Source organism: Echeneis naucrates, chromosome 6 (assembly GCF_900963305.1).
Source record: "Echeneis naucrates chromosome 6, fEcheNa1.1, whole genome shotgun sequence".
In the NCBI taxonomy this organism is placed as follows: domain Eukaryota; kingdom Metazoa; phylum Chordata; class Actinopteri; order Carangiformes; family Echeneidae; genus Echeneis; species Echeneis naucrates.
Genome location: NC_042516.1, coordinates 11449067 through 11465599, shown reverse-complemented (window position 1 = coordinate 11465599; position 16533 = coordinate 11449067). Strand labels below are relative to the sequence as shown.

General features: G+C 41.1%; 1 protein-coding gene across 4 annotated transcripts in view; it reads right to left on the bottom strand.

The window, feature by feature from the left end:
- Positions 1-10117: 10117 nt before the first annotated feature.
- Positions 10118-16533, bottom strand: part of ptprub (protein tyrosine phosphatase receptor type Ub) — a 143044-nt gene continuing 136628 nt past the window's right edge. For all 4 annotated transcript variants that reach the window (XM_029503380.1, XM_029503379.1, XM_029503382.1 and 1 more), the window contains 4 exons: positions 14828-14953; positions 12620-12777; positions 10680-10815; positions 10118-10568 (listed from right to left, as the gene is read on the bottom strand). In XM_029503380.1, coding sequence (XP_029359240.1) covers positions 10506-10568; positions 10680-10815; positions 12620-12777; positions 14828-14953 — 483 coding nt within the window. In that variant the 3' untranslated portion in view covers positions 10118-10505. The remainder of the gene's footprint in view (positions 10569-10679; positions 10816-12619; positions 12778-14827; positions 14954-16533) is intronic.

Below are 16533 nucleotides of genomic sequence, written 5' to 3'. Positions count from 1 at the left end.
AGTATCAGAAATAGTGTTATTGCCAGGTATGTCTAAACATACTAGGAATTTGACTCCAGTGTTTCACCTTCTCGTTCAAATGAATAGGAAAGTGTGTCCAAACCTTTGGCCTGTACTGTGTGTGTATATATATATATATATATATAGGCCAGCGATAAATCCTACTCATTTCCTGTGTTGACAGACTGTGGCTGCTTCCTTGACTCTGTAAAATTAACGGTCCAGAGTGTTATTTTCCCATCCAATATACTTCCATCAATCACTCGGTGTGTCTTCATCACTTTCAAAAATGATGTGTCACTGTTTTGTACAAAGGCAAAGCTACAAATTTAGTGAGAGTTTGAAGGTAAAATGAGTGGGGAAATAAAACTTTGATAGAGGCACGTTTGAATTACTGATTGGTAATCAGCACCAGGTAGTTTCAAAGGTTTATTGGAAATGTCAGGAAGCTGCAGAATAAATATAGTTCAAATATAAACTTACAGGCATTCACTTCTGTAGGATGTCACTTCTACAGGTATCTTCCGGTCAAATCATTGAAATGAATGACAGCAATGTGCATTCAGTGACTGCAGCTCAGAGCATCTGAGTTTTACGTCTACCAGGAAAATATCGAAAATTTTAGCTCACAAAACTGAATCAAGAAAGAGCTATCCATATGTCCTCTGTCACAGGAAAAGTTTTAATAGTTTTGACAAACAGAGTCTTGGCAACAAGAACAGGACTTGGTGTTCAGTTCTCAAGTTTCAGGTATAAAACTGAAAAGAAATGTAATTTAGGTTTTGAAAACCATTGCACCACACTGTGCCTTTTACCACTGTATTTCACTTACATAATGATTTTTTTTCGTTGTGCTACAACAGAAGAAATTTCGGGTACTAAAGCTGTATTTATCATAGGATGACAACTAGCTACATGTAGCCTGATAGACAGTGGAGAAGGTATATTATATCTGAAGGCGGTGCCTACTACTGCGTGAAGTATGAAGTTTCATTGCAGAGCAGGAAATTGCAACTGCCAGGGAACAGAAGTGAATGACATCAAGGAGGATAGTATGGTAAGGGAGCATGTAAAGCACATCCTCATTTCACTCCCAGGCTGTTGCTCTCCCACTCCCTGATCACAAAAACAGCAAGGGCTGATGGGAGAGTGGATGGGTAGGGGAGGGGGAGGCATATGTGATTTGAGGGCATCAAGAAGCGGAACTGACAGAGACGGATTCACTGTGGCCCAAGCATGGAATTGCTTTTCCTTTCCCCTGGAACTGAGCTGGAAGTGTCTGCAACTGCAAACAATCTCTAAGCAGCAGCTTTCACAAAGCTCAAGAGCCCGAACCATGAAAGCTCAGAGGCAGGTGAGAAAATGCTGAACTATTTAGAACAAGGAAAAACAGGTGGTGAGGAATAACTTAAGTCAGCACGGGTGCTCGGAAAGTGTTGCATCAACAGAAAACCTTAATTTTAACATGCTGTAATGATATAAAATGAAAACAGCGAATGCATATAGTGTCACTCTGAGTCTGTGTGGATACGAGGCCTTTCTTTAAGGGGGGTGTGAGAGCCACAGAGGATGTGTATGCATTTGCATGGTGTTGTCAAGTTGCACCTCTAATTACGCAGATGTTACAGAGCTACAGGGCGGAAAATTAGGTGGGAGTGTTTCACTCAGTTTCGCTCAGTTTGACAGATGGATGGAGGTATGCTATTCAATTTGCACCTTAACCTGAAAGGAGGTCCAGGTGGAGTTCTGTTTCGTTTAGGCAAACCCAAAGCTGAATGTTACAACCATTTGGAGCAATGGACTCATATTAACAACAGTGTTTTCTAATAACGTCATTATAAACAAATGAATTAACATGCCACCACAGTGAACCACAGGCAGCCCACTACAATGAAAAACATCATTAGGAAATGTATGGATTAGCTGCAAAGCTACACGTTAATCTAATTTGAATTAAATGTGACAAATAGCTTTTGTTCATGGAGCAAAATCTCAGAGTTACCATTTGTTCTAAGGAGAACAGACGAGCCCGTGTTGTTTTACCCCTAATGGTGCATGTCTGTGAGGAGATTATCAGAGTGAGAGCTTTGCCATCGTAGAACCTGCTATCCAGATTTAACTTGCGATATATCTATCTGTTTATTTATTTTATTTTCATCAGTCAATAACGCCATCTACTGAGATCGCACAATCTTCCACATGCGGTCACAAGTGACCGACAAGGTAAAAGCAGGTTGGAGTAACAAATCAACATAGTGAATCTGAACCCGTCCAAATCACTGAATATGTCAAAGACTTTCACCCTGCCAACAGACAGACGCTGAATCGAGTTTGCCCGTGGTGAGGCTGCAGAAAGCCATTCATGTGTGTTATCCTGTGTCTCTGCCGCTGTCTAACAGGATCTGATGTGTTTGTGTAGAGTGAACCCTCCTCATTTGTCGGCATGCATTCAATCTGCATTTGTAGTGGCCCCATTGGTACACGCCATTACAGCCTGCTGACAACAGCAGAAATGAAGGTGAGAAAGTAGAAAGTACCTTCACAGGCATATTCCCGCCCACGTGCTACTTAGACAGCACAGGACTGTGACATTTTCTCCTCTCACTGGCCAACAGACATGCCATTTTCTTTCGGAACACATTTACCTCGAGATCAGGACAGAAGAAAAATAGCTACAATAGGAGGATCACATAACTAGCTCCTCTTCCATCCATAATTTAGGTGTGCATTTAGCCATTCATGGTAATCACAATCAGTTCCTGCCACTTTAGAGACACATGTCAAACTCAATGCAATATGCAACATGGTTCAATGTGTTTCTGTTTTTCGACTCATTCCAGCAGATTAACATCAAACATGGAGTAAAGGATGCCACGCTACTTCAGTGAACTCAGTCTTTAAATAACAATGCGTAAGTACAGGCACAAAAGTCTAGTTATTGTTCACCCCTAGGACAACGTGACTTAGCTTTTTGGTTTGTGAGTGAACTCTTTCTTTGGTAGATATTTATTCTCTTCACTCTGCCTGGAATGAATCTGTAATGAGAAGCAGCTGCTTTTTAAATAACAGTAACAAGATCCGAAATAAATATGTCACCAACATAATGGATTTTTTGCCATATCGCCAATACTAAAATCAGATGCTCTGCATTGCTGGGAAGGTGCAAAGTAGGCAGGCTGTAATAGTATATAATGTGCAGGTGCTCCTTACTGAGGATGCTGTTCTCTCCAGTCTGAGTGACACAACAAAATCAAAAACATGCCTCGGCAAAGCAGGCCGTGACCCTGTCACGCCGGCCACACAGTGGACCAGACAGCTGAAGAGCAGGCGGGCAGGCGAGATCTCCACTCCACACTCTAGAGGCTGTCAGAGACTCTCACCTCCACCAGACTTCTTACATGACACAGAACAGTTGAGATGCTGCGAGCGAAAAGAAAAGGACAAGTTAGCTGAGAAGGAATGAGGAAGGCGAGGTGATAAAGAGGGCGAGAGAAACTTTGCAAAAAGGAACAGAGATACAGATGGTGGAGAAAAAAAAGGTGAGAAGATGTTAAAATGGAAGCAGACAGGCAGTGAAATTGATAACAAGTGGCAACCACACAAAAAAAAGAAAAAGATTTAAACATAGGGAAACAGTAGAATTCATTATTTCTCGTCTGCCAGAAGTCACTGAGGAGGAAAACCAGCCCCACCCATAGAATCAGGTATTTAAGAGTTTCATATCTTTAAGCTTGTAGATCCGTGGCCTTGGCCTCTGTGACACGACAGTGTAACCCTCACTGCCTGTGGTCCGCCAGAGTATTTAAATCAAAAAGCCATAGATAGAAATTCATTTTTCTTTACCACCTGCTTTTTGGCAAGGGACAAGACTCATTTGATCTGTGATTTGTGTGTACTTAAAAGAGTTCAAAAGCTGTTAATATTGTAAGGTTAAAAGTCCAGTGCATGTTTGACTGAATATTTTGTACATCTCCTTAAAGTGCTGCTGGTGTTGGTTTTTGAAGGTTTTTCACCTGATTATTGGCCACAGCAACTTTCACAAGAAAAGAAGGAAAAACAAACTGCCTTTTCAAGGGGGGAAGTCCTGCATGCTAAAACCTTACAAGAGAGAGTACTTTACAGTTCTGATTAAAGTTACACTATTAAAATACAGATTTTTACTGTGTTTAAGTCTCAATAAGAGGCCGGTTACAGAAGCGGGTTTTTATTTGCTTGAGTTTGCCTTTGCTTGCTGTCATATGTAAAGACAACTCCCCAAAACCTGCCGCATGGAATGAAATGAGAATATGAAAGATGGCAGTAAGTACACTAGATGTGAAAGACACTGTGTTGAGATACAGAGGTGTGAGCCACATTTTCATTGACAATGCAACAACCTGTTTTCTCAACAAGTCTGGCATTATTCAACCATGACTGAAGAAAGATGGGTTATATCTATAGGGCTACATGATGCAGGGCTCCAGGGATGACACGGAGAGGAGTGAGGTTACAACATCCTGCACTCAGGGGGTTTGCTACAGAAGAGAGATGAGGCAGTGGAGGACGACTGATGTTCTCCCTGAGGTTAAATGTAGTACTATCAGTTGCACGTCTGTCCCCATGTTGCTGCATCTATTTCCCACAACTGCTGGAGGAAAATGAATCGTGGAAAAAAAAGACGGACAAAAAGAGGGAGATTATGGAGGGGGGACTAATGAGATGGATAAAGGAGGACAGGAAGGCCAAACAGTGTGAGCAAGAAAACATGAAAATAAATACTAAGAGACTGAAAGACTTCGCTCTGTTGTTCTTAAGGATCTTGGAAAAGCATGTTTCATTTTGACCGAAGTGAATTAATGAATTCAAATCTAAAAAAGCAACATGCATGATTAGTTTTCAGGAAAGGCTTATACTTTTGGCTCTTTTCTATTTCCCACTGCAACTTTTGTGCTTCTGGTTAATTTTGACAGCATTTTATAGCAAAGAAAGGGAGATTAACTGTCCTCAAACCTAAAGGAAATCAAAAAGACGTCCCCTCTTGTTGATGTTCGTCAAGAACCGTAGTGAGGTGTGATGGATGCTGGTTGTCATTCGTGGCCCCACTTTTCTGCTCTGAATAAACTGAAGGATAAATCCAGTTGCTAAGCCAGTCCCTCACAGGGTTGACCTTTTGATAGGCCCATCGCTCAAGCCTATGGCATCTTGAAGATGCTTTATTGCCACAACCTAGAAATGGCTCATGTTGACATAACATCAAGCCCCCAAGACATCTCTATATGTGTACTAAGGACGAGAGATTACCCTAGAAGTAAAGATAATTCCTGCCTCTGTTGCACCTCAGCTTGTACTGTTATCAAAAGGAGAGGTGGGGAGGAAACTTGCTTTTTAAACTTAAATTCAGCATTGTATGTTTTCTTACTGGATTGTTTTTTTCCTTTGGATTTCAAAAACCCTTTCCATCTTGTTTATTTGACAGCAGCTATTTCACGCTAGCCATTTTGTTTCCCTCCACTGGCTTAATTCAACTCCTGAATTCAAAGCCACAAAATCATCCAGGTCAGAGCATTTAGAGTTAAAAGTGGCTTGTGTCGGTGGAAAAAGCAGAGTGCGGTGGGGCTGGTTAACAGGGAAAGGTTCGTGTGATAGAGAGGTGCGGGTTGACTGAGTCACCCGTGTGTCCTCTGATTCTGGTTATCTGTCTCCACCCTCTTGTTTGCCTCAGTGATCAGGGCTGGAGCCATCAAGAGCTTCGTGTCTTCCTCTTGTTCATGTGAACCATGACTTTCGCTGAGCTGAGAGTGTTACTGTTGAGATAAGGGCTCCAGCCAGAACAGCTGATGCTGTAGGACCAGTGAGAAAACATGGCGGACAGAGCCAGCTCTGCTCAGTCCTCGCTCTGCTGGAGACAGAGCTGCAGCCACCTGTCCAGTCTGCAGCAGTCTCCACCAAAACTTGAGTCCCCAACAGGATGGTAAAACATGATTGTGTGTGTGTGTGCATACATTTACATTTCACCTTGTGTATTTGCTAGGAAAAATGTAGAGAAGTTGGCCTTTGAGAGTAGCAGAATGCCAGATTTGTTTACAAATTTGTTTTGCTCTCAAGAAATCATATGATATGCAGATCCACAACTTCCTTCTCTTTTCTAAAAGCCTTTAGTGATATTTCCATAGCATGTTAAAGGATATGAATCTTTTCTTTCTACTTATTGATTGCGGCGTGGCCAAGGTCATCCACAAAAGCTCTTGTGACAATATTCGCACAGAGAACATTGGATTTTATCCTTCACTATTAGCAAAGCACTTGGTATGAAAGACGAAACTTTGAACATTTGGTAAGATACACCACTCTACCAATGATTAAAAACCCCTCGAGCTTTCAGCCTTGTGTGTCCTAGGCTATTTGACAACAAGTGAGCACAATTTTTAGAGCTGTTATTCTCATCAAGTAGTAATTTTCTGTCCCAGATTACGTAGTAAATAAACTAATAAAAAAAAACAAAACATCTAAATAAAATCATATCAAAAATAACATAACTGCAAGCTGTCGGTATACTGGCCAAGAAAGCCTTCTGTGCTGCAAACACCACAATGCAAATAAAAATAAAAAAGCTGCGCAGCACGTTTATTTACCTCGATGCCATTTAGCATCAGGTTTAGCAAGAAGCTAATCATGTCAAGTTTGGCATTGACTGAAATATATCACATTCCAGTCAATTACTCTCACTAATACTAGTTTATAAAAACGATTCACTTACGCCTAATTTATTTGCATCGCAGCTTTGTTAATTCGCTCTAGTCATTTGCAGTGCAGTGAACTTTCTCGGGCACTGTAGCACGGTGCCTACATGCTGTTTTAAGAACCTGTTGAGTGAATCTGGGGTGAGAGTAGGGGAGAGGTTGTCGTCTATTGAGACTGTCAGCAGTGGAGTAGAAGGCAGGTAGCCCAGATAGGATCTTGTCTGAGTGATAAGTTAACCATCACTGTCATTTCACCATGAGAATTAAATGATAAGATTCCAATTCCCTGCTAATTTAAATTATGAGTCAAATATGAGTAGTAAAGGATGGTGGGGGCTGATGTTAAGAATTTCATTTTGTAATAGCTTTCTGTGGGTGAAAAAGGAAATTGAGAAACCTTGCAGGTATTAAATGGGAGAGTGTGAATGACCTGCCTGTGAAAAAGCTCCTTATCTATGTCACATTAAATCTATAATGCCTTCTTACTCCATCCAGCTGACATGACAAATGAAAAATCTCATCTGAAGAGAATTTGTGCTCTCCAACCCACTACTTCAGCATATCTGACAATTTGTTTTAGAAACGTAATCAATCTCCAAACAAACTTAAGGGCAATCCATATGGCCTACTTTGTCCTCAACCCAACAGGATGGGGTCTTGTCCTTTATTTAATCTGGCTTGTTCCTCTGAAAAACACTGGATCAGATGGCAGGACTGCTACATTATTCAGCATAGCTGCGGTTGAGAGAGGAAGTCTGTGGTCTGGAGTCACCTCATTCAAGGCTGAGCAGTAAAGCGAAAGAGATGGAAAAGGATGAGAGGAAGAAATTAAAGCCAGGGAAGAGGCGTCGAGGGTGAGGGGAGGAAAAGGGAAAGAGGTGAGTGAAAGGTATGATGAAAAGGGGAAAGAATCAAAATTCACCAGAGTGGAGAGATCAAATGGTTGGTGTGGTTCAAGGCAAAGAGAACTGCGCGGCTACACGATCCCATACCTGCAGGAGGGTCAGAGGCTTAGAAGCAGGAAGTCCATGCCCATGTCAGTTTTCTGCTTCTGCTGACAAGCCAATAAAAAAAAAAAACAAACACAAATTTTTTCCAACAGTATGCATTGTTGACTGACAACCCCATGATAAGATGACAACTACACATCGTTTTTTTCCCCTTGTTTATTTCTGATGGTTGTTACCCTCCAGAACAAACCCTTCCCTAACCTCAAATCACATCTGTCCTCTCTGTGTCTTATTAAATACACAACTTGCCCCCCACAAACACAATGTTCAAAAAACACAGTAGTCATGAACCATTGGTTCATACAGAAACACACAAATGAAATCAACAGTGCTCTCTGGGCTGTAATTAGGCCGCAGAGCAGGCATAATAAAAAGCTTTGGAATGGTAAAAGTACAATGTACTGAAATATCTGTTGAGGCTGTTGGACAACACAATAGTTGAAATAAATTATGCAGATCTGGATTTTTTGAAATGAGCTGAATGAAAAGTAAAGCAGACAATGATTTTGTACATGCTTTAACAGACCTGTTTTACTCAGACAGCTGGGATGAGCACTCAGGGAAACTTCATACTCAGGTGTTAAAAGTTCTGGCAATAAACTCACAAAATGGTCATTTACAGCACATTCAGCTTTGTGGTTATGCAGTGGTTACTTACTGTACGTCTTTACTGTGGGCAAACATATAGTATATTATTCATATAATATTCACATAACATAATATACATCTGTATGTACACATTCCTTTCATCCTCAAGAAACAGTGGCCAGGCACTTCCACCAGTGATCCATCGTCAGACCACTGACTACACCGCGTCTACCTCATTCCTCATCAAAAACAATGTTCCCTATCAGCGAAGTAGGAGAGCTCAGTGACGTTGGCGTACTGTAAGATTCCTTACATAATTCTGGCACTCCCATCTCGACCAGGCCGAGAGCTGAAAACTAGCAGCAGAGTTTGCCTAGCTGCCATTTCTCAGCTGCTTTGGGCTTCAATGTGTCTTTCGTTTGTTTGTTTGAGCAGGTCCTGGAGGGATACCTCTTCCTCCCTCCTCTTAAAAAAAAACAAAACAAAAAACTGCATTTAAAGGAGTTTTTGGAGACAAGGTGGAGCATAACATATTTTAAAGGGCAATAATCTAGTGCAGAAAAGATATACTCTTGGTTATGGAACAAAAATTTGGGGGGGAAGAATGGAATTCTTTCTGTGTTGGGCTTCAGACATTAACAGTTCCAGTGGTCTCCAGGAATTGGCCAGCAGTTAAAACTAGTGGCTTTGCCTTTTCCATTAGCTCGGTGATAACAAGATCGCCGGGCAACAGCTTTTTCCTATCTGTTCTGTTTAAAATAACCACATTTTATTTGAAAACAAAAAGAGACTTTCAATGTGAAAGTATCAATATCTTGTTTGATGATTTGAAGCAAAATATTTTTCCCTCTACACAATGTTAATGCCCTGTTCTTTTATGTATCTACATATGTGTGTGTACATATGTCCAAACTTTTGACTGGTAGTGTAGGCGTGTGTGCATATCTCACAACACTATAACACCACTAAGAACAACAACTAATATTCCCGTCAGAATTGTTAAAATGAACCCCCTGCCTGACAGGGCTGGAATAAAATTGAAACTGGCTTGGCTTGGTTCAACAGTTTACAGTACAACCAAATGCTTCAGACAACAAAGGAGTAAAGCAATAACAGCAGACTCAAACTAGTACAAGACATTTCACCACAGCATGAATGAAACAGAAGTTTTCACCCCTCCACTGCCACTACAGCATGTCAGTATCGTTTTTCCTGCTCATTCTTCTTTCCCACTGGCTACAAAATGCAAACAATCACTTCGGAGTAAGGGCATTAGCCGATGTGGTACATACTGTATGTTTGTAGGCATATATTAGGATGAAGCAGTAGAACCAAGTAAAGAGAGGATTCAAGTCAATCAGCGGGATTGGCACTGTGACAGCCATGAGACAGGGATGTCCCGCAGTGCTGCCGCTCCTGGAAACATCCACCTATAGCACACATGGTAATCCAGCACAAACAATGTGGCAAAAATACATCACGTTGCAATACTGTACAGTTTCTGTATCATTACTACTGAGGAGTGGGCTGGTCTATCCTAATGCAGTAGGTCTCTTGTTAAAATCTCTTACACTCAGTACACCAGTATGACTACCTTTTAGATTCTTTCAGTGATTTGAATAAGTCTGTCCTATCACAGAATAAGGCAGTTTATGGTATGGAAGATAAGTCATGCCACAACCACGGTGGACTGCTGTTGTAAGTAGCTCTTAAGAGAGAAAAGAAAGACATCCAGCCCCCTCACTGTTTGAATGAAACGATGAAACACAGCCAAAGGGACCGTTCTTCAGAACAGACAGGTCCATTTTGTAGCTCACAACATGTTTTTTTTTTTTTTTTTTTTGTTTTGTTTTTGTTTTTTTTGTTGCTACTGAAACCTTTAGCACAAAAGGAACTGAAGTCCAGGAGGCAAAGAGGACCAAGAAGAGCACAAAAATATCAAAAGAGAAACATCACCAACAAGAAGGAAATCACAGCTGTACATTAAAGGTTAAAAGTTGGAACCTTGAACAGGTTTTTTTCCCCTCTCCTTCCTTTGCAGCTTTTCTTTTCAGCTTTTTTTTTTTTTTCTTCTTTTTTTCAATGCCAAGTTTACAGGTCCAAACAATAAAGTAGAAGGGGTCACTAGGTGGCCTTAAATCAAATCTCCAGTGCGTGGCATTTCACTGCTGTGGTAAACATTTTGTTGCTATCTCCCTTCGAAACAGTCCAAGTACTCCAGAACAAGGTCGTAGCAGAATCGATACTGATCCTGAGAAATAGACAATAATGTTCTGTTAATGTCTGTTTACATGAAGATAACTGCAAAAATATTCTCAACCATTGAAAGACATTTTTAAAACTTATCTGCAGACTGCCTTACCAGGGACTCCACCATGTTGGGTTTGCAGTTGCGAAGGGTTTTGACAGCATAGAAGATGTCCACCATGTTCTGGTACTGGATCATCTCAAGGAGAATGTTGCAGGCACAGAAGGTTCCACTGCGACCTCCGCCATTACTGCAGAGGAAAAGAAGGGTCACGAACACTGAAGAAAACGATGATAGTAAATGATAGAAAAAATGAGGGAGTGGGGAATGGGGGAGTTTGTCAGCGTGGCCGTCGCTTCAGTTCTGACTGTAATGTTTCTATTTGACTGCACTGGAATCTTGTACAGACATTTAAGTTCTCCAAAGAGTGAATCCTGATCACTTTGCTGAACCTCTCATGTCTTTTGTTTCCACCGTATGATATTTTTGTTTTTTAATAACTATAGCTTAGCTTAATAACTCAATAACCATTGGATGGATTGCACAGAAATTTGAGTCTAGCTCAGTACTGACACATAGAAATATTGAAGGCGGCCAATTTGAGGCCAATGAGATAACGTATGCTGGACTTCCTATTTTATGGCAAAACCTCAAAAACTGCCTGCACCGCCACACCCACCAAGTGTAACGGAGTAAATGTTAAATCATTTTGACTAGTTTGTTGAGGAATGAAGCATTGAAATCTGCAAAACTGGTAAAAATCTGAACTTCTATTGTCTTCTATACATACCAATTTTGGCTCATCAAGGGGCTCAATCGACATGCTGTCTGAGTTTTGCGAGTTTGGGGTATGTTGAAGTCCCCAAAAGGCCGTCAAAGGGGCAGAAGAAGAATCTTTACAGATACAAGAAAGCTCTTGGTCTGTGGCGTGCTCGTCTCTTAATTATACTCGCTTAGCAAGTTGTTTAGGCCTGGACCTTCACTGTCAGTGCAAAGCAATTCAGATCCAGTTTAATTGGCTGAAATCATATTGTGTGGCTTGTAGCACCAGAGCATGCTTTGTAAAACAGGACATACAACTGCACTACATATATCTACATCTCCCTATCCAGTGGCCGTGGGCCATCTAGTGTGTTTAAGCAGGTTCTTGAGGGCCATAATAAAGCATGAGCAGGGTAGAATATGTGTAATTTGATAACCCTGCTTGTGTTCACAATGGTGGGATACAAAAATAGCTGCACGAGATGAGTTGTGAGGAAGAGAAAATTGAGAAATAACAGGAGTGACATTTCTTAGGAAGTATTGGCCGGGTCATCATAAATGAAAGGCAATATCAATAAACTACTGGAGGACAATCCACTTCCTCTCTCCTGAGACGAATGCTGCAAAGGTGGGCAGAGAAGGCTCGGCAGTGTATACAAGGAATATTAAGGTAATCAATCGTCATCAGCGCTGTGGCAGTCCTGCATTTACTGTAGTGAGACCCATCGCATTCTGTATTAGGCCATAATTGATTTGATCTCCATAATCTCTTCCCTAGTTGTCGTGGGTAACATTGTGTGACAGCGCTGACTGATGTGCTTTTGGAAGGGGGCGGTGGGGATGAACGTGTGACGGGTCGGCAATGAGCAGGATGACCCATTCATATTCATCAGCGGGTGTGCACTCCAGGGGCGTAGGACAGCAGAGGAGCACACAACACCACACACTGCACTACACAACAGCACATCACATTACATCAAAATTAGATTTTCTACATTACGAGTTTTATCATGAAAAAAATACGTCGCATTACGTCCCATCGCACCAAATCACACAAAACACCAGAGAGACAAAATGTGACGGTCTGCCTTTCGTCAACAAAAAATTTACCATGTTTTGACCGAGCTTTTCGCAGTGCTCCCCTCTGTGAAGACGTTTTTGGTTTTAAATGCACTTTAAAATGTCACTCCCAACACTACTTAAACATCTCAGAGGTTTTTGCAGAGAGAAACTGAATTCACTTTGTGTTTTAATTTCCAGTCCATGGTGCACGCTGCTAAGAGATGACTCACAGGCAGTGGACAGCAGTGCGTCCTTCTCCACACTCTCGTTGCCACTTGTGCACTTGGGCCAGCAGATTTAGGAAAGCCTTCTTGGAGTCAGGAACATCACGATACGCCGACCAGCGCAGGAACTGGAACTGACACACCACCAGTTGGCCCTCTTGAAGCTTTGAATGCAACAGAAATCACAAAGCGTATTAAATCTTTGTCTACTGTGCCGTGTGGACGTACCTGCACAAGCTCTCGTTTGCTTGTGTGTTTACACTTCCTGCGGTTGTTTCAGTATTTCTGTATGTGCCAGTTAACGCCCGTGCTTGAGTGCTCCCCAGGCTGCGTGCTGGCACTCTCAGCTGTGCTCACTCAGCAGACTGACTTTGAGATATATGGATCTGCAGGTCTAAGTGGGACCCAAGCTGTGTGTGAGAGCGGTCCCTGTTTGTTCATAACCTTGTCCTGTACAATGAAACCCAATAGTTAAGGACCAACGGAGAACTGTAAGTCATGCAAATTGAGCTGGAAAAGACACCAACGACATATGAAGGGATTGCCTCAGTGGAGGAGGGATTTTACACAATGTACTTTTTTGCACTATTTTCCCAGCCGCACATACGTGCTTACAAGGCACTTCCTTTGACTTTTACTCCCTACTGTTGTATATCTTTGTCACACACGGGAAAAAGACACACTAATTCACAGAGCGAGAGAGGCACACGGGAGGAGAGGTGCGTGTTATTTCTCTGTGATTTTATTTCTCCCATACTGTGTTGAGTTGCCCTCCCCTTGCCACTGAGTAGGGGAAAAAGAAAAAAAAAAAAAAAAAAAGAGACGTCATAGGTGGAAAGGGGAATGACAAGGGCAGACAACACAGGAGGCTAGAATGACAATCAAGAAAAGGAAGTTGTGGGCACTGCCTGCTGCGCTGTTTATAATGGCAGCCTCGCAATGAATGTGTTGCATACATTTTTCTTCTATAATTGGTTGACAGCGGTCTTGAGCAGAATGCATGCATGTGCTTATGCAAAAACCAAGAATAAAATGATACACGCGCGCATACACACACACAAACACACAGTACACAATGTGTGAGCTTAAAATGACAATGTATATTAAAAGGATACATACAAACGTAAACACTTGGAAACAAGATATAAAAGTGTATGTCCTTATAAAAACACATGCATATCGTATATTTATTTTATTTATATATAAATAACATATATATGTATTTATTTATACACACATATAGATGCATATATATATATATAAAGTGGTACTTCAGCATCAGCTGAATACATATTTTCAGCTGAACTTAGACATGTCTGACTTTTCCTCTGCTCCATGTAGCTGGTTCTGACTAATATTATACTTTTTAAGTGTCAGGCTTTATAAAGAAATCAAAAGCAAGTCTACTTTGCCACCTGAAAACTGTATCATGCATTTGAATATATGACATGCATTATGATGATGAAAATCCCCTCTTAGTATGCTAAGTGGCACCTAAGATAGGGAAGACGCCTATCTCGGTAATGACAAGAAGAAATTGAAAAAGGGAGGGACTGACCTTTATAGCATGCATGCCAATATGTTTCTGTTGCATTTTACATTGAAAAGAAAATTCTTATTATATGTACAGCCCTTATGGGAACACTGGGTGGTCCGGCTCAATTTTCTGGACTGCTGAATATCAGAATATCATCATTTGTCGTGTGAATAACAGCCTATGAATAACTTTCTACTAATCTGCCATTGTTTTCAATAGAAATCTCCAGATTATATTTTAAAATCTGATTTTTTTTGACAACCTCTCGTGTCCCATGAGGCTCACATTAGAGAAGTTTTGTTGTGTATGCATATGAAAGCAATATAGACGAACAACAACGTGGAGACAAATCCAGAATCAAGTGAGGCATTCGGCCTTTGAAGTTGCATGCATACGCAAAGCGGGATAGGAACAGATCTTCATTTGAACATCACAGCTACCTAGTATGTTTATAGCCAAGCCTGTAGTGCGTTCAGTTTAAGGATTTGTGTCAGCACTTTCCATACACATTATAGGTGGCAGCTCTAAATGTACTTTGGGTAAAATGTCACACATGAATTACCAGTGATCACCTCAGTTAATGCATTTCTGATGAGGTTCAAGTTATCATTTGAGAAATGCCGCTGAGTGGAAAACACACTCTGAGCCGGAGTTTTTTCTGCACCATAATTACTCACCCGTGTGACGTTCTTGACCCGAAACAGACGAGTAATAACATCCTCATCTGCCGACATGGACAGAAACTCCACTTCCATGGGTCCATACTGCTGCAAACCAGGCTCTGGCCAGTATTGAACGCAGGGCTGCAAGCAGAGAGGAGAAAATTTTTTTTCTATGAAGAAATATTGCATGTCAATACGTGAAATAATTCTTCGGTCAATCACTTAAAATTATTGATTGCCAGATATAATTGTGCATGTGCTTGCCAAAGCAGCGGGCTGCCTCTATGCATAGTGTTTATATGAGGACTAGAATATATTTGAGAGGCTCAAGAGAGGCACAAATATAATAACAGTAATAAATATAGTGGCGTTAGTATGTAAGCGGAGAAAAACTTTGTGGGGAAGGAGCGACATAATGCGTTTTGAGACACTACAACAAGAGGGAGACAGAGTGCTCCAGAGTTACAAATGAACTCTGCACCAGGGTTCATAACAAGATCCGCAAGGAACTGCATGTGGTTATAACTCAATTTTCAGGTAAAAAAAAGAACTGAATTGAACTGAAAGACACAAAATGAATAACATTCTGGTGGTAGATGGAAAGCAGGAACCTATAGGGTTCCCTAAAAGTTTTTGTTTTTTTCCATTAGTGTTGCCTATGGGCAGAGCTACCATTATACCAGTAAATTATCACCCCCCCTCCATTTTCCCCACGTTGATAAGTACATCAGCCAGTCCACCCTTTTTTCAGAGCGCTGTGTCAGTGCTTCATTATCAAATCTGCTCCAGAGAGGAACCCCAAATCAATGAAACTCCAGTCCACATTTTCACTGCTACTGTACCAGCCCCATTTCACACATCACAAACTCACACTCACAGGTACACTTGGTGCTGCCGATGCTTGTTGCAGACGTAGACATTAGATAGCTGAATTAAGGGTCAAACTCATGATAAAATGTTCAGGGCATTTTTCACTTACTGAAATCAAAACGGCTATTCACAGCATGATCATGATGTTCCAGCACTTCTAGTATTAAAAAGCACTAATGCTACTTTACCAAAGTTCTCATGTCACTGTGTGTTACTGTAGTTTAGTCTGGGCTGTCTTTTGGCTGACGGTCCTTTGGTTGGATCTGAATTAGTCATTAAATTAATATCTATTTACAAAATGATTCCATCATTCTCACAGCATAGTCAGATCAAAGGACCTGTGAGAAGAAACCAGACACTAGAATACAGGAAATTACATATATCCCATGTGCCACCATTTAGACTGCCCCACCTCCATTTTAAGTGCTTCCATGCCTATGATGTTAATATATCTACACCTCTGGACTACTGGCCAATGAATATATAAAATAATTTTATATACTAATTATACTACAATCGAAGTTGGACCTTGGATTGAAAATAGCCATAATTTCAGTTAGCGCTTCATATTCAAGGCAGATGGTGAATATTTAAACTCTGAGTTTGTAAATGTTGCCTAAAACCCAAAGCCAAGTTATTATCTTCAATGTCTCTGGCTCCATCATTGCTGATTCACTTGATCTTCATTCACAAATTATTTATACTAGTGCACGGTTAAGGACACCAGTATAAGTGAGAGGTAATTAATTGATGAAGACTCATGCTACCTAATGGTCTGTACTTGTTTTCCTGAATTTCTACACCACGTGTCAAATTCAAGGCCAGCGGGCCACCTCCGGCCCGGGATACAA